The sequence below is a fragment of the Epinephelus lanceolatus genome, chromosome 17 (genome assembly GCF_041903045.1).
Source record: "Epinephelus lanceolatus isolate andai-2023 chromosome 17, ASM4190304v1, whole genome shotgun sequence".
Classification (NCBI taxonomy): domain Eukaryota; kingdom Metazoa; phylum Chordata; class Actinopteri; order Perciformes; family Serranidae; genus Epinephelus; species Epinephelus lanceolatus.
The window spans coordinates 32,107,963-32,131,435 of NC_135750.1; the positions used below are offsets into that span (position 1 = coordinate 32,107,963).

At 41.7% G+C, this 23,473-nt stretch overlaps 1 protein-coding gene across 2 annotated transcripts in view; it reads right to left on the reverse strand.

Moving 5' to 3' along the window:
* Positions 1 to 22,344, reverse strand: part of adgra1b (adhesion G protein-coupled receptor A1b) — a 247,673-nt gene extending 225,329 nt beyond the window's left edge. Inside the window, exons 1-2 of one of the 2 annotated variants that reach the window (XM_078176317.1) lie at positions 21,498 to 22,344; positions 614 to 685 (exon numbers count right to left, since the gene is read on the reverse strand). In XM_078176317.1, the coding sequence (XP_078032443.1) occupies positions 614 to 685; positions 21,498 to 21,715 (290 nt within the window). In that variant the 5' untranslated portion in view covers positions 21,716 to 22,344. The remainder of the gene's footprint in view (positions 1 to 613; positions 686 to 21,497) is intronic. The other variant, XM_033613474.2, reaches the window with a different exon arrangement.
* Positions 22,345 to 23,473: the final 1,129 nt, after the last annotated feature.

Genomic DNA, 23,473 nt, shown 5'->3' on the forward strand with positions numbered 1-23,473 from the left:
GAGCTTAATATGCGCGCTTATAAGTGTGAGCGAGAGTGTGCATGCATACATCTGAGGATGATTGACTGAAAGGGAGAGAGTTATTAAGCCTTCCTCTCTGTGTGATTTCAGCCCCTCTGTGATTTCCTCATCATCAGCCAATGTCAGTGTCACCATCAGGTAGAGAAGCAGTGATCACTGGTGCTGGACGGAGGTGAAGGCAATCAATAGTTGACTTCAGGGGGCAGGCTGGAAAAGACAGCCATCACAGAGCTCATCATCAGGCTGCACGCATACAGCCCTCCGGGACATTGTATATGATGTGGGACTCATCAACATGGACTCGGTGCCGTCAGTCCATCTGTCAAAGCGCACTGCATTAGGCCTTTATATGATGCCATATATTAGCCCCTTTAAGACATTTACTGTGGCAAGTGAGGTTAAGCGCGAAGGCTGAAAGGTGAAAATCGTTGGCAAGAATTCTGCAGGGTAAACCTTCGACAAGGATCTCCTAATTCCCACCATGTCCCCCCCTTTGCCTTTTCCCCGCTACAGAGCGATACGGCTCCTGTGATGACAGCTATTAGGACTCAGGGGAGGACAAAACAGTAAAGAGCTTGATTTAAGTACTCACAGTTTTTCCAGGGCAGCCAAGCCATAGAAGGAGCCATTCCTCAGCAGGGAGATCTTGTTGTTACTCAGGTTTCTGTTTAGGAGGGAAAAAAAAGATATGAGGGAGAGAGGATGAGGTGAGCATACAGAACGAGTGAAGGGAGGTACATTTGTAAATATCACATGTATAGAGCTGCAGGAAAAAATTCTTAAAATTGCTGATAAATTGTTTATCCTCTGACTGTCAATATGCTGGGAAAAGATAAGAATTTATGTCTGATGAGATTGCGGCTGTAAATTACTCATCCCAGCCACGTCTCCGTCTTGTTTATGGCCGTCTGTGGTTAAGATGGGTAATGATCCAACCCTACCCCCCACCCTCCACTCCTCCATGTCAAAATATCGGCCTAATAGAAAAGCTTAAAGAAACGCCGGTTCAGCAGATTTCAATCATCCATTGCTCACATTACAACAGCAAACAAATCGATGAAACGCACCACAGGGATCTTTAAGTGATGAATAAATATTCAGAGGCGATGCAGCACCTTCATTTTGATTATTTCACTGACAGACGTCGCTATGTTTCCCTTTTGGTTTTACTTTTTTAGATGAATTATGTCTGTGCCGGATGGTAAAGAACCATATGTTCTTCAAGTGATGGATTTGTCTGGCAAGAGAGGAAAAGTCGTGCTTGGACAGGACTTCCTGCTGAGTGTATTACTGGCAGGCACATACACACAGACAAAATCAAGTCACGTTACTCAACACACTGGGCCTTGGAGCTTGAGTTTTCCCCGAAACACACCAGACTGCAAACACAGACATACACACACACACCGACACACACAGAAACACACCTCCACGGATACTCCTATACTTGTGAGGTCTTTCTGTATATTTTCTCCAGCGCCCCTTACTCATCAGCACTCTATGGTTAACTTTAACCTTTAACCCAAAAAACCTGAATCTTGAAACAAGAACGGCAATCGTTAACTTAACAGGAGGTGCAACAACACTAAAACACACACACTACAGCACGTACAGTACAGTCCAGTGTTATGATCCCACTGTGACTTGTTAGACTACCTAAGGCCTGTGTTACCCGCTGTTGGAGTGTCTTGTCTACTCATCCACCCGGCTAATAACATCCACCGTTTGTCCAAACACTGTAATACAGCAGGACTTCACAGATAGTGCAGTACATCACATAAGGTTTAAGAAATGTTTTGGTTGGTTATAGGAAAGTTCAGGGTTTTTTTAATCAAGCAAAGGTCAGTACACGAGTGGTCATTCACACAGGCAAAAGTATCCAAAAACGACAGGCAAAAAGGGTGGTCGCAAGCAAAAACACACACAAAGGGAACACTAGGGAAACGCTATGCCTCTAACTCAAGGGTAAAGACGATCTGGCAACAAACAAGGGGGAGACAGGGACTTAGATAAACTAAGACAAGGGAGACAATGAGACACAGGTGAAACACATTGACACACAGGTGAAACGCATTAGGGCGGGGCAAGGAATCACAAAGGAGGGAAATTTGACAGGACATGGGATCTGAAACGAGATGAGACAATGGTTACCAAAATAAAACAGGAAACACAGGGATGATAAATAAACATGAATCTAGGTAACTTGACGGGTCATGACAAGCATGAACTAACCAAAGCTTAAGGCCCTGAAATATATTTCCAAATCAGCCTCTCGGCATCGGTAATGAGGCCACGATATTTTTTGTCAAACTTCAACAAGTTTCTCTTGAAAGATTTCAATCTGTGCTGTTTCTTCAGAGGTCTTCTCACTGGTTTGAGGTTCACATGATTCAGGCAATGTCACATACATCTGTGCACCAATCAGTAGGGATGCACTGATCTGATTCTGATATCAGATATCAGGCCGACACTGACTGAAATAGCTGGAATATCATCACTGATGGTTTGTGGACTTTTGAAGCCTTAGGTTCGACATTTTGGCCGTCGCCATCTTGGATTTTGGGAGCCAAAGGTGACCATATTTGGACAAGAGGATGGAGCTGTGGTGGAGCAAGGAGTGGATTTGACTGATATGCTGTGATGACACCTCGTTGACAGCCTGTCACTTAAAGCAGCCCCGCCCCTAGTTATTCATAATGTTAAGCCTTAATAACATTTAAACTGGTGAATTATATAAAAATGTACCCCCTTACAGTTGTCATAAACAGAAAAATTAGCTTAAGAGGCCAAAATCTTTTTTTGTACCAGGCTGAAAAACATATTATTTTCCACTGTAAAGTTCTATGGGGATTGACATGTCTCAAGTGGAAATTTAAGGAACCGCAGTTTTTGGCACTGTGGGGCTTCTTTTTCAGCCCTGGAGGTTGCTGTTTGGTACTAACAAAGACAGTGGATAAACCAAGACGGTCCACTGCAAGTCAGTTTCCTGTATCAGTGTCACGTGGGATTTGCGACCACCACGCCCCTTTAGGAGACAAACAGCAGGTCCTGAGTCCACTGACTTCAGTGGGAGAAATGAACATGATTACAGATTATGGCAGATTCTTTCGCCCCATAGTCACGGAAGCAGATATTAGACCCATTTATCACAAGCCACATATCTTCAGAATATTCCGACACCAAAATGGCAAATTTCAGATCAGGAGAAAATTTACTTTGTTCAAGACCTGTTTCTGTCTCAACAACACACTCTCGCAAGATCTGGCAACAGATATCTCCTCTCTGTTGCTGAAATCAGTGCAGTTTCACCAAAGATACTGGATTACTAAAAATATTTTTTCCCAGCGGATGTCTTAGTTACAACATGATTGAGCTAACTGGAGTAGTTTCATGTCGTATCCGACAACGGGAGGCTTTTAACAGATGACGTCCTGATGTTAGCTTTGCTGCTGTTAGCTGTCCCTGTCAGCTGCAGCCACTGATGCTTTCTAGACATCATGATTTCCCAAAACTGAATAAATACCACACATAGCAACACAAAACTGCTTTGCTAGCTCAATCATGTTGTAACTAAGATATCCTCTGGAAAAAATATTTTTTTCATGGACCGTTTATTGAGTTACTGAGTTATTACAGACACCACTAACGGCTAACGGTTAGCCCAGCTAATCTACTATAACCAAGCGAGGTTGGGGATACTCGTCTTTGATTGGCGGTTCTCCATGGTCTTTGTTTGGGCTACGGGGGACAACACCTACTTAGGAGACCGGAAATGTATACCATTTCATACAATGGGGGTATATTGTAGGTGGGCCATCTTGTAGTAATCTAGTATCTTTGGCACTAAGTCATGCATCAGTAGAATGCATAGCTGAGGGAGCTAAATACAAACGTGAACTGTTTAAAGTTATTTCAAATGTATATTTATTTATTATATGTATTCATTTGTTATGTTTTGTTTTACAAAGTTAGGAAAGCAATGTTTAAGTCAAGCCTGATGTGCTTTATTCATAAAAGAATGAGCAAAGTCAACACCACAAGGTCACGCATATAGCTTATTAATTAGAAACTGACATCAGATCAGAACTCGGAATCAGCTGACACTAAAAGCCCAGGTATTGGTATCAGGAAGTCAGATCGGTGCATGATCCCTGCCAATCAGTATTTAGATTTTTTTTTTTTCTTTCAGTCAAAATGTAATGATAGTTCAGTCAGGCAACTCATGTCTTAAATGTTTATTTCAACAGCAGAACATAGTTAGAGTTTGGCATGCAGACTCCAGCCTCATCGCTCCCCGTAGATATGTTTACAAGAGATACTGGGGAGTGATGATTAAATACCCCCCCCCCCCCCCTTAGCTGAAGCCTGCAGGTGGATGCTAGGGTGGGGGTGGGGCTGAAAGCACACATGGGAGCTGGGAAGATTTAAAAGGACCGTCAATTTGGGAGGGTGTGTCTTGTAGATGACATATGGAGAGTGATGGATGACGTGTGTGTATGGATCAGCGCAGCTCAAGTTGACTGCCTCAACTAGCTGGCAGGCATTGCTCCATTTGTGACGTCGTTTCTCATGTTGCAAGCGGTCAACAATATCTGAACAAACCACTCCAATACAGTCCTGATAAAGCAGATTTCCTGAGTTTGAAGGGTTTAATGCTTTAAAAATACCCATGTAAACTTTAAAGCTACACATTTTTTTATCAACAATGGATCAGTTGGCCATTAATAATGATTAAGGGGTCACTCGCAGTGACAAACCCACAGAAAATCATATCCAACTCCACAGTTGTCCTTGAGTGTTTTAGCTTAGGGATATATACTGTTATTATTCAGCTTTACTACTGTCATTAGCACGGCAGGTGGTTGTTTTTAGTCCCAGCATCGACAAGCATTTGGACAAAGTTAGTGACACACCAGAGCAGTTAGCAACTAAAGATCTGGTGGAGACTAAAACAGAGCTAAAAGGAGAGCAAATACTGGACTTCTGTTTGTGGTGTAGTCAGCAACATCACTTTAAATGACTGCTAGCATTGCTCTGTGTCTTCTGGATATGTATAAGTTTGCAAACACATTTTCTGTCTCAACTTACCAGGTGATAATATGTCAATATTGTGTTGAGAGCTTGTTGTACTCTCGCAAGGAGAAAATAAATCAATGAATGCAGGTTCAACTGTGATTGTTCCATGACCAAAAAGACCTGAATATTTATAATCTGCAGATATGAAACAATAGTAATATGCCAGGGTCTTAACTGAAGGCACAGATCAATATAGCTGCTCTTTCTCACTTTAATATTTGTGGCAATACTTGGAGGTAGCAGTAGTAGTGATGATGGTTATAGTAGCAATACACTGAATATTTATAAACTCCATATAGTCACTTTTAAAATCCTGTAAAATCTTGCTTCCCCTTTCCTCACCCATACAAACACACAATTTCATACAAAGCTGTAAGCTACATTACAACAGGGCGAGCAGCTAATGATTTATATTGCGCTTATTCTACTGCCCAGATTCACATCATTTTAAATACACCTTGGATGGCGTTTCTAGATTTCATATCTGCTGAAATATTGATTGCTTCAGCCAGCTCTTAAATCATCCACTGCAGGGCTGCTCTGTCTCTGTGACGCTGTGGATTTGTGCATGCCCATGTGATCTGCTGGCAACAGAGCCCTTCTTTGCATGTGTGATGTCACGTATCTCCTGTCAGCATATGACCACCTACACACATAAGCATACACACACTTGCACAAGGTCAGATCCTTTCGTCACACTCCCCCACCACTTTCCCATCTTCTTTTAACAAGGTTCTGGGAGTGATTGGTCAGGTTTAGATGGAAAGGGGTAATTGGGATGTGTCACCGCTCTCCTCTTTGACGACAGAGCACTCGTTATGGCAGGGAACGTATACTCAATTTTAACCCTAGGATTAAGGAGTGGGATCCCACAATGCATTGTGCTGAACGGGCAAATTGCTGGCCAAACTGCTAGGGGAGCAGAGCGGAAGTGTGTACACTGAAAATGTCATGGTGAAGACTCACACTGCACAAACAGACATGTGAGCTGGTCATAGCCCAACAAAAAGAAACAATTTGGTCACAAGAAGGTATGAAAATGCATTTTTTTTCTGGACAAAACAGAAAAAAATACATGCTGCACATTCTGCATTTGTTCAAGTATATTTTGTTACTTACTTTAACAAGCTTGCATATTCTTAGAGGGAAAGTACCGATCTCTCCCCAGAGTGATAACAGTTGTCTTGGCACAAGAAGCAGGACTGAATCTAGGAAGTCCCCTCTCAGCCAAAGGCCAGGATGGACACAAACTCGTGTCAGCAAATTCATGTCAACATCCAAGATTGTATTTACACTTGGGTCTGCCCCAAAAGTAAACTTCTGAGAATATCACATCTCAATTACTTCAGAGTTAAACATATTTACAAAGGACTAGCGGCCAAAAGTCAAATCACATAAGACAGTGCTGAGCAAGTATCAGGACTAAATTAGCAGAGCCAGATCAGAAGAATCATTTGGTCATTTGGCTGATAGCTATTAGAAAAGATAACTGGCTGATTCCTAGCCCTGCATCCCTTAGTTGCTGTTGCTATATTAGAATATACATATTCTTGCAAATTTCCCCGCTGTGGGACGAATAAAGGATTATCTCATCTCATCTCGTCTCATCATATATGCAGTTTGCAGTGATAACACAGGCAGATATAACACTCAAGATTTGTACAAATCTAAAAAAGATTATTGATTTCATACAGTCGTAAACTAAAGCAGACTTTTCCTTTCAAGCCGATGGCCATGGATTTTATCAACTGAATTTTCCGATTGTCACTAGAATATTTTAGCTGAAAATGCTAAAACTCTGTGAGTTAGTTGAAAACTATATATGCTGACTTTCTGATGTTTTCTGCTGATTCATTTCCAGTGGCAGATCCTCCTACAGGCAGCATAGGCAGCGGCCTAGGGCCAGAAGGGGGGGGGGGACCAAAATAGCCTATAAAAGGTCCGTTAAATAAGCCAATGGTAGCTACTGTACCTACTGGATATATTGCAAAAAGATGGCAACTAAAGCTAAGTACTAGGCCAAGGTTAGCATCTGGAAGACATAGAGTAAGTTGTTCATATATGGCGTTGTTAGCCCTTGTATTATATTACAGTATTCTTAATTAATACGTAATCAAAAAACTCATTCTAACTTAACACAGGGATCATTTCAAAGCGTAAGCCTACATAAACTAACCTGGACAAGCAACATGGTGGTTAGATTTATGCTTCGATGTTCGTAATTTCAAATGGCTTCACTTTTACGAGACAACAGTGGAAATAGGCTACCGGACGACTCCCCAAACCAAAAAATAGAAAGACACTATTGCTACTTAAGCAAATAAACCTGTGACCCCATAATAACATAGGTAGCTAATGTCAGGCCTCTTGTCTTTGTAAATAATGCTAAGGTATTGTAAGTAGTAAGACAGTTAGCCAAACCATGAATGAACTGCAGTGTTGCACAGTGGTTCCTGTAGCCAAATAAGTTCAACTCTCTGGGATTGAGATTACCCAGATCATCTGCATCATTGGGCCCATAGTGCAAGCACAGTATAGATGTTCCCCAGCCAATCGGCTTACTTCTGGATTAGCCCTCTGCTAACTTGAATGGGGATAGAATGATTTAATTACACTGGTTTACAGATGTCTCTTTCACAATTTAAGTCTATGGGAAACAGTCTTGTTGGGCTCAGTGGCATCATTTGTGATTCCATTGTTTGGCCATTATGAAAATTTACTTCAAAGCACGGCACACTTCCTGGGGGCCTGAGCGAGCCATGCTAGTGTCTGAGATATCCAAAGCTTGACAGGCCTGCTGTGGCTAGTTACAGTTGCTATTGGACAATCAGTCTTAAGGGGCGAGGATTGGCAAACAGGAATCAGGCATGTGGGAGCTTGTAAAATTCAGTGTTCAAAATACCTCTCTTCTTCCACAAATCAATCAGAATAGGCCTACCTAAGCTGTGTGGGAATGAACCACAAGATTTACGGGCAGCCATTTGGGGAGGCAAAAAGTGAGTAAGCAACAATTCATATGGATTTATATTGTTGTTGATCCAGACATCAATATCCTACTGGGCTTCTGTCAGTTTGGATTCATCTTGACACAAAGCTCTCCGAGAGCAGAAAATTGCAGCAGATATGAGCCAGCATGGAGTCAACTGGACATGGTGAGACACTACTTGAAAGACTTAATGGGTCAATTTCACAATATTTCACACACAGATTTATTGAAAAATAACCAAAGCCATCAAAACAGTTTCAGTTTCAGCCACCCAGTGGAGTTTATTCTTCTATGTCCAGGGCCTTACTCTACAACATATCATTTTAAGCTCCGAAAACCTACAGCAGCTCTTTTTTAAGCCACACATGGACAGTGTGATGAAGTGAAGGTAGTCAACACTGAGATCATGAGATATTAATGCTGTCACTGTGTTTTGTCCCAGGTCTCTCTTCTGTTCCACAGACCACTACACCTCCCTCTGCGGACGGACATCCCACTCAGGGACAGGCAGCCTCTGTTTGTGCAAACTCATGCGTGTCCTGTGCTGTGCTATGCTGCACGTATGTGTGTGTTTGTGTGTGCGCGTCTGCTCGCCGACCTCTGCATGCCTATCTCAGGCTTCTGCGTAACGTCCAGGAAATCACAGGAAAAACAGAATTGAACATTATGTAAACAGCCCATGACAAACTTCTGGAGCGTCCATCCAACTCTCTATTTACATTATCAATTATGTTCACTGCGGATAAGCTGCTTTCAATGAGAGAGGAGTGCACGGATTCAGTATTGTGTCTGTGGGTAGCAGCAAATGGTTTATGTCATTGCTTACTGTGTGTCAGTGGGAACCACAGCCAGACGTGTATACATACAAGAAGTCTGACCACGAGTTTATAACTTGTAAACGCTGTACTTTCACAATGCTCCCATATGGCATTGGACGTGTTTGTGCTTAAAATTATAAAGTTGAAAAGTTCATGTAGTTGGACAGTTTATTCAAGGCCATAGCCACGGAGTCAATATGGGAGGGGGCAAATATAACGTAATACAGATGCTAACATTAGTTAAATAGCTCATGAGCTGTGTTCTGCTGGGGTATGGCAACAACACTTCAACAAATAATACACAGAACTGCAGTACACTGTTATACCAGAACTGGTATGGCAGTTTATTAAATTTATTTATGATGAGAATTTTATTTGCTAATGATCATTTTGAACTGTGGCGGGTGGTTGCCTGTCATAGAATAGCATATATTTATTGTTTATACATTTTTTGGAGTTTATTTCTTATTCTTTTTACTTCAGAAAATTAACACCGTTTTTTGATATCAGGGAAGTACTTTCTCTATAAAAATTGCAAACATTTGTTGGTTCAACCTTCTAAAATGTGTAGATTTGCCGCATTTCTTGGTCTTATATAATAGTAAACTAGAAAAGAAAAGAAAATCTGGGCTGTTGCCCAGACAAAACAAGAAATTTAAAGAATTGGCCTTATGCTTTCGGGAGTTGTGATCAGTATTTTTCATTATTGTATGACATTTTAGAGACAAGGTAATCAACAGATTAACTGATAAAGAATCTATAGCTGCACCCCGACATCTCATAATTCCAAAGTCTCAGTCTGCTTCAGTCCTTAAGCTTTGAGGCTACAGAAGTGATTAAACACAGTGAGTGAGATCCATATCAATTCGTCCCTAAAACAGGAGCCCTGGCTTTCATTCTCCCTCCACGCCACAGCTGGGATATTTCTGTGAGGTCCAACTAAAAAGTCAGTGCTCTAGAAACTAGCCAGGCTGCCATGCACCAGAGACATCCAACTATATTATTATAGGAGAAGAGATTCAAAAATAGCTCCAACAGACGCCATCCAATGCACCAATCACAAGGACCAAGTGGAGTAAAGATCACAATGTGAACTATTACAAACATTTGGATCCGCTGGCCTCAAGATTTCTAGCCACTTCTCTTCAAGCAGCCAAAGCCTCTGTTATTTTAGAAGATCGAGTTACTAGACGCTGCTAACCAAAATAACATATTTCATATCTACTAACATTGACCTTGGACAGGAAACAGACATTGCTTCAGGGGTTACCTACAGATGTACATATTAACAGAGCACATCTGCTTCGGATGCAACCCGTTATATGACAGACCACAATGTGAAGTCAGGAGTTTTAATGGTACAAATGGGCCAAATGAATGAGATGTTTTCACTCATTTCTTTCAAGAATTCCCTTGAATCACAGAATATAGTTTAAAGTGTGTTACCTCATTCTGGCTAGCTTCAGGATACTGTAACTTGTTTCTTTCCAGGAAAGAAATGTTATGGGTATATCACTTTGACACTAAATATGAAATTAAGGTATTGGTTAGCTGGCATTAAACTGATAAAAGACATTATTGCTGGAGATTGGAGGCTCGTCCAACCTTTACACTGCAGTTTTACATTGTGTGCCATTGTTGAATTTCCTCACTGCACAAAATACAGCAAATTCCTTCACTTGACGCAAAATAAGTGGGCACATGGGAAATGTAGTACCGAATAGTGTTGGGGTCGCATCACATCACTTTCAGTACTTTCAGACTCTTACTGTAATTACAGCAATATTTTACCAACCTAACAATTTTGTATCAGGACCTCCAGTCTTTTAATGCCTACAACAAAGAGTGATTGAGATTTTCCCGCCTTTGAATTTATTTGATAAAAAACTAGTCAGATACAAATGTTGAAAGTTAAACCTAAATGGATCTGATAAGTTGGATGGATTCAAAAGTGGATTCAGATTCAATAAAATACTTTTCAACACACCCAAGAATTGTTTTTCATCTTGACCCGGTGTACACATCTCATGCCACATCGCTTTCACACCTACATCTATCATGCAACTCAGCTGACCATCTCATTACTGCCTACATCACTTCTGCAAGAAGGACAAAGGGCCCCACACACAGTTATCCACACTCTCACCAGTCACATTAGCGGGTGTGTAGGTATTGCCGGATATCAATGTCAGCAGTACCCAACACATCTCCTTCCATCACACAAATCGATCAGCATTCACACAACACTACATCCAACTTGTTCTAAAATGGGCCAATGTAGAGTGTTAGCTCACTCTAACCAAAAAACAGTCGGGAACTGCCCATTGGTCCGACATCCCATTGTTCTGACCATATTAAACCCATTGTTCCGAAGTCCCGTTGTTCTGAAATCATCATGATGCCCTGTGGTTAAGGTCTGGTTAGGTTTAGGCACAAAAACCACTTGCTTAGGGTTAGAAAAGGTCATGGTGTGGGTTAAAATGAAAAAGAAAGTGGCAAACACATAAGCTGTGAGCCTGCTTCGCCTCAAGCCTTTCCCAGCTGACCCAGAGCCAGTCACGGCGCACCATCAAGGTAGAAATACGCCCGCCGGGAGCCGTTCAGATCCACGGACCGTCGGACTAATGGGATGTCGGACCAATGGGCTGTCGGACCAATGACATGGACCCAAAACAGTCACCTCATCCTGCTCTGATGACATAGTCCTTGTCAGTCAAATCAATCAAATCAGATTTGGCTGTTCAATACAAATATTCAACTATTCATTCCATACAGAGTTTGAACGGGTTTGACTTCAGGGTGACAAAAACATTCACATAATATATTAAACAAGCCAAGTTAGCCCTCCAAACTAATGCGTGCTAATTACGCAAACGATGGCTCCGAAATGTGCAAACACGTTTTTTTGCCATCACCAAACATCAAGCAAAAGCCAGAGGCTGTCGCTGCAAGCCATAAACTCACCTCTTTGAGCAGGAGGCAGAAGATAATGTTATCTCGAAGCCTGACTGGGCAAAGCCTGTCTTCCTCCAGGCATCTGCCTCTGACTCACTTAGACTCACCCTGAGTCTGCAGCTGCCTGCACAGAGGAGCAGCATCAAAGCAAGGAGCGCTCACTCTGCAGTTCTATCTGGGGGCTGAAGAAGTCCACCGCACACTGCTTGAAAAAAAGACTGCTTCACTTCTTAGAATCTTCCACTTTGACGGGGAAGGCCTATCAGGATACATTGGTTTTCATACTATAAAAGATATGTGGTCAAATGCATCCCAGACCACCTGGGCAAATGGTCTGAGTGATAAGATCACGATGCATCTTGCTGGTTGTTTACACTTGTATTTAGCATTGTCCACTTGTGACCTGGTTGCCCAAAGTACATTTCAAAACCAAGTATAAACAGGATCTATATGAGATAGAGGCACCCAGTGAGCTAGACCATGAATCATCAGCTGATTTTCCAAAGACAAGAACATGTAGAGTTGATGTTTAAAATGCTCTCAAGCACATTTAAGAGCATTTCCTTAAAACCCTCGGCTACCTGTAACCACTTAGAGTCATGAGAGATCTTAAAGTATTCAGCTCATTACCCTGTGATTTAACCATACAACATCAGTGACTTGCATTGATTGAGCTGAGGGGGCATTTTAACTGACAAATATACAACATGACACATGTCATGACTTTTACATAAACACCCTGTATCCTTGCAGTATCACTCCCTGATTCACACACATCATGGACACACACACACACAAACCGGCATGTGAACACCACACACACACACACACACACACACACACACACACACACCAGCACACGGCACTGATAAAGGCCTGCCAAGGCCCCTGCTAGATGGGAAGGAGAGCTAATATGCTTCCCACTGTGATCACACCCTGCAACAGAAGCAACACACATCAGGGTTTTAATCGCCTTGTTTTACAATGAGTCAGAAAACAGGGAAAAGACAACAAGCTGTAAGTTACTCTCCCCTGCTCTCAAATTTATGACCCTCTAAGTAACTTTTACTCAGCGGTATAGGGAGGAGGCAAGGATAGCAGAGCAGAGACGTATCCTTGGCAGACACTGTATTTATCTTTACCTAATATTTTTAGATGGTAAGTCTGGCTTTCGACACATTCTTGGTTTTTCAAGGCTATAGCAGAATTTACAGACTCGTCTCTCCTGCCGTGGTCATGAACTCTCGATCAGTGAATCATTATTGCCGAAAGCAAAACCGATCAGCTGTTTCTTTAAAGCCCGCCACATGAGCGGTAGTTACAGAGCTTTTCAGGCAGCCAATTTGAGCAGTGTATCAATAGAAATCTACAGAACCCAAGTTGAAACCTTGACAGAATGCTAACCCCTTTATGGTAAAGAGATTAATCAATAGGTGCTTATTAAAGAGAATGGCGGCTTCTAACATGTAGCAGCATTACAGATCAGGCCCTGACCTCACAGTTCTTGAGCACACGGATAACTCAAGGGCAAATGTTCTTGGCTTTAGCTGCCGCAGAGGGGAGAGTGCTGGGGATCTAAAAGTATTACACCCTCTGGGGCTTAGTCGACTGATATTGGAGAGTGCACTCATCTAAAGATGAACCTTTTGCTTTCTTTAAATCTTCCATATCACTGGAGATAAGCGCAAGAGAAGCAGGCAGAGGGACAGAGAGAGAAAGGGAGATTGGCATGACTCCTCACAGCGTGAGATGTTAGATACAACACATTCTATCAGGGTCATTTTGGTCACGTCTCTTTAGATTAACAGCCAGGACTCTATGTATATGCGTGACACATCATTTAGGGCATTTTACGCTGTGAATGTGTGTGCACTCGCAGGGTTTGTCAGTGAGGTAATGCACAGGAGAATATGGACGGGCTATGTGTGCATGTCAATGAAATATTCATGCAGAAGTACTCAGAACTCTGAAGAGGGTAGAGCACAAACAGCACCTCGGCAGACGAGAAAAAAGCCCCCAAGGAATAACAGCGAGGGAAAATAAGAGAGAGGGAGTGAATAAGAGAGGAGGAGGGGGGAGAATACACAGAATTATATTTATAGCGATACAAAAAAATAAGATGAGAGAATGCAGAAAGCCATTTTAGGAAAAGAAACAAGAAAATGAATTGTGTTCTGACATGCCAGGTTTGCTCACACAGATCAATACTAGCCTCCGACTCTTTTGATCATGCTATAGATGATATCACAAGTTGTCCACCTACAGTGCCGCAGCACATGATGTAAAACCACCAGCTATTTTACAGCCATGCTTCCTGCGGTGCCTCCTGGGTCTTTCTCTACCCTGGTACGATGACTGACATGTTCTTGTAGTGGTTTGGAGGCAGCCACAGTCCCGTCCTGATCACTTCCCTCTAGACACCACAAACAGCCCCTCCTGTCTGTCTCTAGAAGGATGATGATGACGATGATGAGGGCCCACAGAGCAGGCTACTTTATGCCAAACACCTCCAGATTTGGGTCTGTTCCAGACCAAATGCCTTCGTTTTCTCTCCTTCGAAAAAGAGTCAACAGGGCTTTAGAGGAGCTTAGCGTGGTTCCATCAAAGAACATGCGCAAATCCAGAAGAGGATCACTTTCAGCAGCTGAAAGTACATTAAATCAGAAACATTGCGAGTCCTGCATTGCTACAACAGTCATTCAAAAAATGATTCACCCGTAAATAAAAGTACTTTTTTTGAGAAATTAGCATTTATTATTTTGACGCAAAGTCTTCTTCAATGACCTGCGAAATCCTACATTTTACTGTAGCTCCCGATTGGAAAAACAGATCCTTAGCTGCCAGGAAGTATCTCTATCTCAGTGGCTGATTTAGCCACATGGCCTGTTGCCAGTTCTTAGAAACAAATTAAAGGCTTAAGCACACGCACAGTCCCACTACAAATTACAGAAGAAGTGGCAACAGAATAGCTGGAATATACCATTGGGGCTTTTCTTGCTAAATACAACCCGCCTGATGCTGACAAAGATGACTATGAGAGCGGTGATAGTGAACCATTAAAAAATCATACAAAGCTGAAGAGAACTGTAATCAGGTAATAATTATCTGTAGGTTCATTACTGCTGGTGACCCATCACATACAGTACAGGCCAAAAGTTTGGACACTCTCATTCAATGCATTTTCTTTATTTTCATGACTATTTACATTGTAGATTCTCACTGAAGGCATCAAAACTATGAATGAACACATGTGGAGTTATGTACTTAACAAAAAAAGGTGAAATAACTGAAAACATGTTTTATATTCTAGTTTCTTCAAAATAGCCACCCTTTGCTCTGATTACTGCTTTGCACACTCTTGGCATTCTCTCCATGAGCTTCAAGAGGTAGTCACCTGAAATGGTTTCCACTTCACAGGTGTGCCTTATCAGGGTTAATTAGTGGAATTTCTTGCTTTATCAATGGGGTTGGGACCATCAGTTGTGTTGTGCAGAAGTCAGGTTAATACACAGCCGACAGCCCTATTGGACAACTGTTAAAATTCATATTATGGCAAGAACCAATCAGCTAACTAAAGAAAAACGAGTGGCCATCATTACTTTAAGAAATGAAGGTCAGTCAGTCCGGAAAATTGCAAAAACTTTAAATGTGTCCCCAAGTGGAGTCGCAAAAACCATCAAGCGCTACAACGAAACTGGCACACATGAGGACCGACCCAGGAAAGGAAGACCAAGAGTCACCTCTGCTTCTGAGGATAAGTTCATCCGAGTCACCAGCCTCAGAAATGGCAAGTTAACAGCAGCTCAGATCAGAGACCAGATGAATGCCACACAGAGTTCTAGCAGCAGACCCATCTCTAGAACAACTGTTAAGAGGAGACTGCGCCAATCAGGCCTTCATGGTCAAATAGCTGCTAGGAAACCACTGCTAAGGAGAGGCAACAAGCAGAAGAGATTTGTTTGGGCCAAGAAACACAAGGAATGGACATTAGACCAGTGGAAATCTGTGCTTTGGTCTGATGAGTCCAAATTTGAGATCTTTGGTTCCAACCGCCGTGTCTTTGTGAGACGCAGAAAAGGTGAACGGATGGATTCCACATGCCTGGTTCCCACTGTGAAGCATGGAGGAGGAGGTGTGATGGTGTGGGGGTGTTTTGCTGGTGACACTGTTGGGGATTTATTCAAAATTGAAGGCACACTGAACCAGCATGGCTACCACAGCATCCTGCAGCGACATGCCATCCCATCCGGTTTGCGTTTAGTTGGACGATCATTTATTTTTCAACAGGACAATGACCCCAAACACACCTCCAGGCTGTGTAAGGGCTATTTGACCAAGAAGGAGAGTGATGGAGTGCTGCGGCAGATGACCTGGCCTCCACAGTCACCGGACCTGAACCCAATCGAGATGGTTTGGGGTGAGCTGGACTGCAGAGTGAAGGCAAAGGGGCCAACAAGTGCTAAACACCTCTGGGAACTCCTTCAAGACTGTTGGAAAACCATTTCAGGTGACTACCTCTTGAAGCTCATGGAGAGAATGCCAAGAGTGTGCAAAGCAGTAATCAGAGCAAAGGGTGGCTATTTTGAAGAAACTAGAATATAAAACATGTTTTCAGTTATTTCACCTTTTTTTGTTAAGTACATAACTCCACATGTGTTCATTCATAGTTTTGATGCCTTCAGTGAGAATCTACAATGTAAATAGTCATGAAAATAAAGAAAACGCATTGAATGAGAAGGTGTGTCCAAACTTTTGGCCTGTACTGTATATTTAGTTGTTTGATCTATTGTTGAAATAAAAGTATTGACCATTGCTTTAACAGTACTTTAAATTGGCTAAATTAACCAGCTGTCAACAATTTCAATCTTATGGATCAATGTTTACTAAAGAATTATTCCTGCAATAATATCTGATGTTTTAGCTGGGTGAAAAGTATCAATAATCAAATGACTAAAATGTGACCTCAACTAGGGATGGGACTCGAGAACGTTTTCTACTTGAGATCCAGTTCCAAATTGCCCGATCCATGGGAAATGTATTCCTCCAAGTTTATCAATCCTTTTATCAATGCCAGCATGAAGCTCTTTGTTTTTAAAGACAGTTCAGTTTTTGGTTTGTGATTTGTTTTCAGAGGTAGAGCTTGTAAGGCCTGGTTTTGTCAGATTGATTTCTTTGGTTTGGCTCAATCACTATGTCCCATCTACCCCCAAATTTGGAGACCTCCCTGTGAAGTTTGCTAAGGTTGTAAGTAAATCACTTTAATCTTTCACTTCTTCTCTGACTCCTTTAAATTATTTGATTGTCCTTTCTTTTCAGTTTTAACATAAAATCGAATATTGTGATATCATAACAGTTTCCTGCTTTGAAAGGCTGCATTACAGTGAAGTGATGTAATTTTCTGAACTGACCAGACTGATCTAGCTATTTCATTATTTGCCTGTACCCACTATAATATCATCATATCCACATTACTGATAACTATTTGTCAAAAATCTCATTGTGTAATTTTTTTGTGGAAGCCCCAAAAGTCAACCCTACAATATTGTGGCAATATCAACACAGAAATTGTATCAAAAATCAAAAAGGGAATCGCTAAAGAATCGCAAAAAATAAGCAGAATTCCCTATCCCTAACTTCAACTGATATAACTCTTTTTTTCAAAGGTTTAAATCAGTATCAAATTCAGGTGCAAATCTTCCCAATGTTTTTTGCTGCACTAAAATAATTTTGATTACAGTACAGGATAGTACTCCTGAATCTGTGACAATTGCATTTAAAAATGTTAAAGTCATTTCAAACCCCAAACAGTGGGCTGGCTACACTCAGCAGGTAATATATGCAAATGATACAACCAGGTCTAGTTGCAACCCAACAGCTCAGCAAGAGGGAAAACAGCAGCAGTTGTAACACTTTATAAGAAGTTTGTAAGAAGTTTTTAGTTATGTAAGTGCACAATGTGTTTCTCTTTGCATGCAGTTTCCAGCAGTGAAGAGACTCAGACGTTCAGTTACAATCAGCTGTTACTGTGTGACAGGCACCTCCCCAACCAAACAACGTGTTAGTAGCTGCCACATCATCTCAGTCAGGCTCAGCTATCAAGTTACATTTTAACCAAACACTTCCTGTCCCCACTTTCCCAGCATCCTCTCTGTCAGTCCCTCTATTCCTCTAATGGCTCTTTCACTGCTTCCCCATGTCTACCTTCCATCGTCACTCTATCCCCTTGTCTCTTCCACAATCTGTCCCCCTTCTCCCCTGGACAAGCGGTGCGTCTTCCTGTTAAAGAGCTCTGCCTGAGACAGGTGTCGGCTACAATCTCAGCTGCTATGCTGTGCAGAGAGGCAGTGCCTCTGCTGCTCAGCAGCACTGAAACCATTCCACCAGATAGATCCCAAGGTCAACAGAGCTGTCAGACCATGCTCCAAACTCCTTGACTCCCGATCCCTCCCATGAACGATAAGGAAAACAGTCAGAGGTGTAAATCCAGGCTGTTGTGCTGGACAGAGAGTTACTGACCCACTCTTACATACAATCCAGTTTCATCTTTCTTGTTTATGCTAATGTTCTTTTATTTGCTTGTTAAGTTGTTTTTCTTGGCATTTGCAAGGCGCTGCACTATTGCAAGGTTCGTTCCTCATAAACATTTTATAGATGCAATAATAAAGGGAAAAAGAGAAGCAACAAAGCTCAATCTGCGCCTTTAATTAGAGGTGGCATTTTGAATCTGGGTTAGTGTACTTGAACGTGACACAGTTGTCATAGAGGAAATGGCTCTACAGGGAGCTCATGGGTGGTGAGAGCAGGAGAGAAATGAAGGGAGCACGTGGGGAGACATTCAGGAGGTTTGTTGGGCAGTCTACAGGGGGGGATCGGTATGTGCATACTTCCCCTGACATATCTGTTTATTTGCACAGCACATCTAAACAAAAGAGCGAGCAGGGAGGCCACTTCAGCCTGACAAAGGTCACATTTCCTAACGCAGGAAAACTGCATCCTGTCCGGCGAGGGCTCTGTAGGATTTAGCTCACCAAGGAATAGGACGGAGTGAGGAATGGGCTTATTTGTACTGATCTAATCATAACACAGCATTTCTCAAGTGAACTGAGGAAAAGGTGTCATTTTGTGATGCTTCAAGCTGCGGTTGGTTTGATATGTACTGGATATTTCTGAGGAGAACCTTAAGCCTCAGTTTATCTACATCGCCCAATTTAAAAATCAAACTTCGTTAGTACCTGCAAGCTACAAAAACCGCCCCACTTTGATGAATGTTGCACACAAAACAAAGCCTTTAACCATTCTCCACTTAAAGGAACAAAAGCACCCCTGCCTACACGGAAGCAAACAGCACTCCAAATAAATTGCAGTAAGCAAAGTGCTACCATTAATCAACTGCGCTCTTAGTTCAGAATTAGTGGTCGGCTGCAACTTGTCAAGGGCCTTTACATTTAGTATTTGCTTTTACACTCCGAGAGGCAGACCTCAAGTTTCCAAGAATAAAACAGTCTATTAATCTAGCAGTCAATCTGTGCACCTGCAGAGAGAGAGAGAAGGGGGGGGGGGGGGTAACGTGTGGGGAAAGTTATCAACCCCTCGAGTGTTTGAAGTGCTATTTCATCTACAAGAGAGGCGCAGATGAATACTAAGGGAGGTTTCTCAAAGTCCCCGTTGAAGCGCAAGATCTATGTTTGAATAACTTTGAATACAATGCAAATAATATCCCTAAAGAGGACGGTGAAAGGCAAAAGATTTATGTGGAGGTGGTAACAACACAAGACAGGTGAGGCTCTAATGTGGCTTACACAGGGACGGCGGTTCTCAAACGTGGGTTCTGGGGACCGCTAAGATTCCACATGAGTTTTCTTTGCCATTATTTCAATTAGTTGTTCAGTAATAAGAGCAAGATTTTACAAGGACTTGCAGTGCAGACAGAATGGCTGTGTGCTATATGAAAAAGTATTTTGGTCCTCACCAGCAACAAGAAAAGCACTACACACTATCATTTTAGTTTATAAATGTCTCCTACTAAAGCTGCCTCAGTATATTACATCTCTTCTCCAATATAAAACTACTGCTCATCAGGGCAGATCTCAGAGTGAGATAACTTGTGATACCCCACCAGTAAATACTGAAATGTTGCCCTCTAATTTTTTTAAAATAGAATGAGTTACCACAGACGGTAAAACTTAAGCATCACAACCCACTGAAAGAAGTTAAACTTTAAATTTTGGCCCATTTTAAAAATGTTTATTATTGTTTCTGATGCTGTTTGAATGTGCTTGTGTGACTGTGTGTCTTATCGCTGTTCTTATTTCTTCTGCTGTAATCAGATTTTCTAGCAAAACAGACCTCAATGAGATAACCCGTTAAATTATTGCAAAAACGATCTACATTATTGATACATCTGTTGATTGTTTTTTTGATTACTTGCTTAGTCTGTTCTGAGAGGCTGTGGTGACATCTCAAATGTCTTATTTTGTCTAAATAACAATCCAAAATTCAAAATTTTATCCACAAAAGAAGCAGTAAATCCACACAATTGAGAGGCTGGAATCGACACATATGGCATTGGCTTGGAATTTTGGGGTAAATTTAATAACTTAAACAATTAATCAATTATTAGAGTAGTTGTCCATTAATTTTCCTATCAATTACATTACTATTTTTTTCAGGTTTTATATACATGGAATTAATTATGGAACTAAATTTTATCAAATCCATAAAATAATGAATTAGTTTGTCTTTGATTTTGAAAAGCGTTAAACACAAGCACTTTAGAAAGGTTCTGAATGTAATACAATGACAAAATAGCATTGTGGCAGTCTGACTTTTTCAATGAGTTAATCAAAGTGATCTATTTTATGTTTTCCTTTACTATCCTAATTAGAGGTATATGAGGTGAATTTAGCAACCAGTTGTGATATTTGAATCTGTGGGCATAGGTGTAGATTTCAGGGGGCTGCAGGGCAAACCTCCCTCTCAATATTTAAAACATGAACATTTGTCTCCCCCAGTCGAAAAATGAAAGCAGCCAACCTTTTATTTTGATAAAAATGTAAGGCATTTAGACCATTAATTGATGCAAAATGTCATAAATTTGGTGCATAAATATTAACCAAATTAAGTGTTTAATACTCAAAATTTTCTGGCGAAACACAACGTCCACCCTTCCTACTAGGTATCATTGTACTACAATATTTTTGAAGGATAATAATATGAAGAATATAAGTTGCAGTTTATTGATTTCTTAAATTTGTGCACCCCTATAAAAACTAATGCATCCTTCATAAAAGACTTACAGTACTGCTGAATTGTGTCAAAGCTTTTTAACCTTGTGGAATCAATTTATAACACTTAATGCTCTTGACCATGCATTCAGGTCCCATAACTGGGGTTTAAGGATCTCCAGGGGCCCTTAAGAGAGCTCCAAGGCCCCCGAGAAAAATTCCATCCATTAGACACTATGCCAGTTGAGAATAAAAAATAACTTATCACTTTTATTTCCCCAAAAAGTTTAAATAGTCACCTGATTCAAGACAACATTTTAAAAAATCCACAATGTGACTGGGCTGCGAGGGACACATACTGTCCCTCTAATTCAGGTGGAAGGTGTTGACAGTGATATGTTCGTTAAACGTACTTACAGGGACACAGTTCTGTTGGGTAAGAAGCTGGGCTGCAGGGTGTCCATCAGGTCCACATCATCACACACAACTTTGACTCTGACGTGCTGCCTGCTCAGCTCCTTGGACCTCTCCGCAGAGCAGTGACAGCTGTCAACGATCAGGTCCGGACAGTTTCTGTTGCTCAGGCTCGTCTCCCACAGCCCGACTATTACGCACAGTAAAGTCAGCGCTCTCATGGTGGACTGAGATTCCTCTTTTTTTTATTTTAAATACTTGCTCCTTTCAAGTTATATCCTCCCAGCTTCGGGGACAAGTCGGGACCATTTCACATTGCCTTCCGTCACATTCAAGTCCAGCCTGTGATCGAGCTGCAGTCCAAACCTCATGCCCTGCTGGTCACCTGCTGCGTCCCCAACAGCTGGAAACTTTCTGCGCTACTTTTGCGATTAAACCCGAGGAGAAAGTAAACCATCCGAGCTATGGAACGCTGTATCTCTGCCATTCTGTGTCACAACAGGTCCTCCAAAGTGTTTCTGTGCGGTGACATGCGGGAAAACTTCCAGCGGCGCGCTTTTAAAGTCCGGATAAACTTTACTGCGACACATCCTTTCCAAGCGGCAGGATATATGAATGAAATATGTAGTGGAGGTAGCAAATCGTACCTAATCATCCAATAAAACCCCCTCTCCTGTTAGAGCTGCTGCATGCCGTGTTGCCATTCACTCTTATCATCCACTTCTTGCGCCCCAGGACTTGTTGCGCAGTGTCCAGAAAGTCCCTCCCCGCCGAGTCCTGGCGGACTCCAGCGTGGGCTCTCACACCCCAAACAGACACACGAGGCAACAGACACCCATTTCATAACATCTGATATCAATAAACCACACTAGAAAAGACAGTTTCCTTTCATGCCTTTCACATACGTTCCTATGAAGCAAAAGTGAAATGGGAGTATCTGATCCAGGCAGTTATTACAGGATGAAATAGTAATCGAATTAAACTATTTCTCTGCTGTGCCACTCCCAAGGGTCCCTGGAGGTCCCTGGGCCCCAGTTTGGGATCTGCAGCAGTGTGCACTGCATGTGCGTCAGGCATGATTTCTCAAACACAAACATTTACATCGCCTGATGAAAAGTGTGGCTGTTTGTTTTATTCTTGTCATTTACTCGGGCACAGCTGCAAAGGAACTGTTTGTATCCACTTTCCGTGGCCTGTACACAAACTGAAAATGATCTAAACCTTGAATCACTTCTGAATCACTGTGATACTCCCACAACTGTTTCATAAAAAGTCTACAGTAGTTTTCTTGCCCCTATAAATACTCCTATGATGATATTCTTCACTGTGAGAAAAACCCATATGTTAACTCTTATTGCAAAAGCTTTACTGGGTGAATTACTGCAGTACACATCCATAATACTGACATAATGCTCTAGGAGCTATAACACTAGGTCATCAGTACAGATTCTCCTCATGGTCTCAACCACCCTAACAGAGGTGGGTAAATCTGCCTTTTCCTTTCACGCCCCACAAGCCTCGAATGAACTGCAGTGGAAACTGAACTTAGAAACTTTATGCTCTCTTGACATGTTTTTAAATCAGTTTTTACAGAACAATGTTATTGTTTTAATAAATGCCATTATTTGCGATAGTTCTTTATAGCCCCTGATTCCTGCAGTGGTGGATCTTACTAGACTATGTATGGGCGGCACCACCCAGATGGGGGGCGGGGCAACACATTATCACTTTGACCTCAACACATATCAATGTTTGGTCATGGATTTTCTGTGTCCAGATACGATGTGCAAAGTACCCTTGGTGCATTGGTTGTTGACGTCCTGGGATGCCGGGTCAAGTTCTACCTGTTGCATGCATTGTCTGTTTTCAATATACACTTATGTTTTCACAGAAAATTTACCATTTACATACAATATCTCTCTCTCAAAATAAACGCACTATGGCAGTACAACACCACAAATTGACTGTTTTTTATTTTT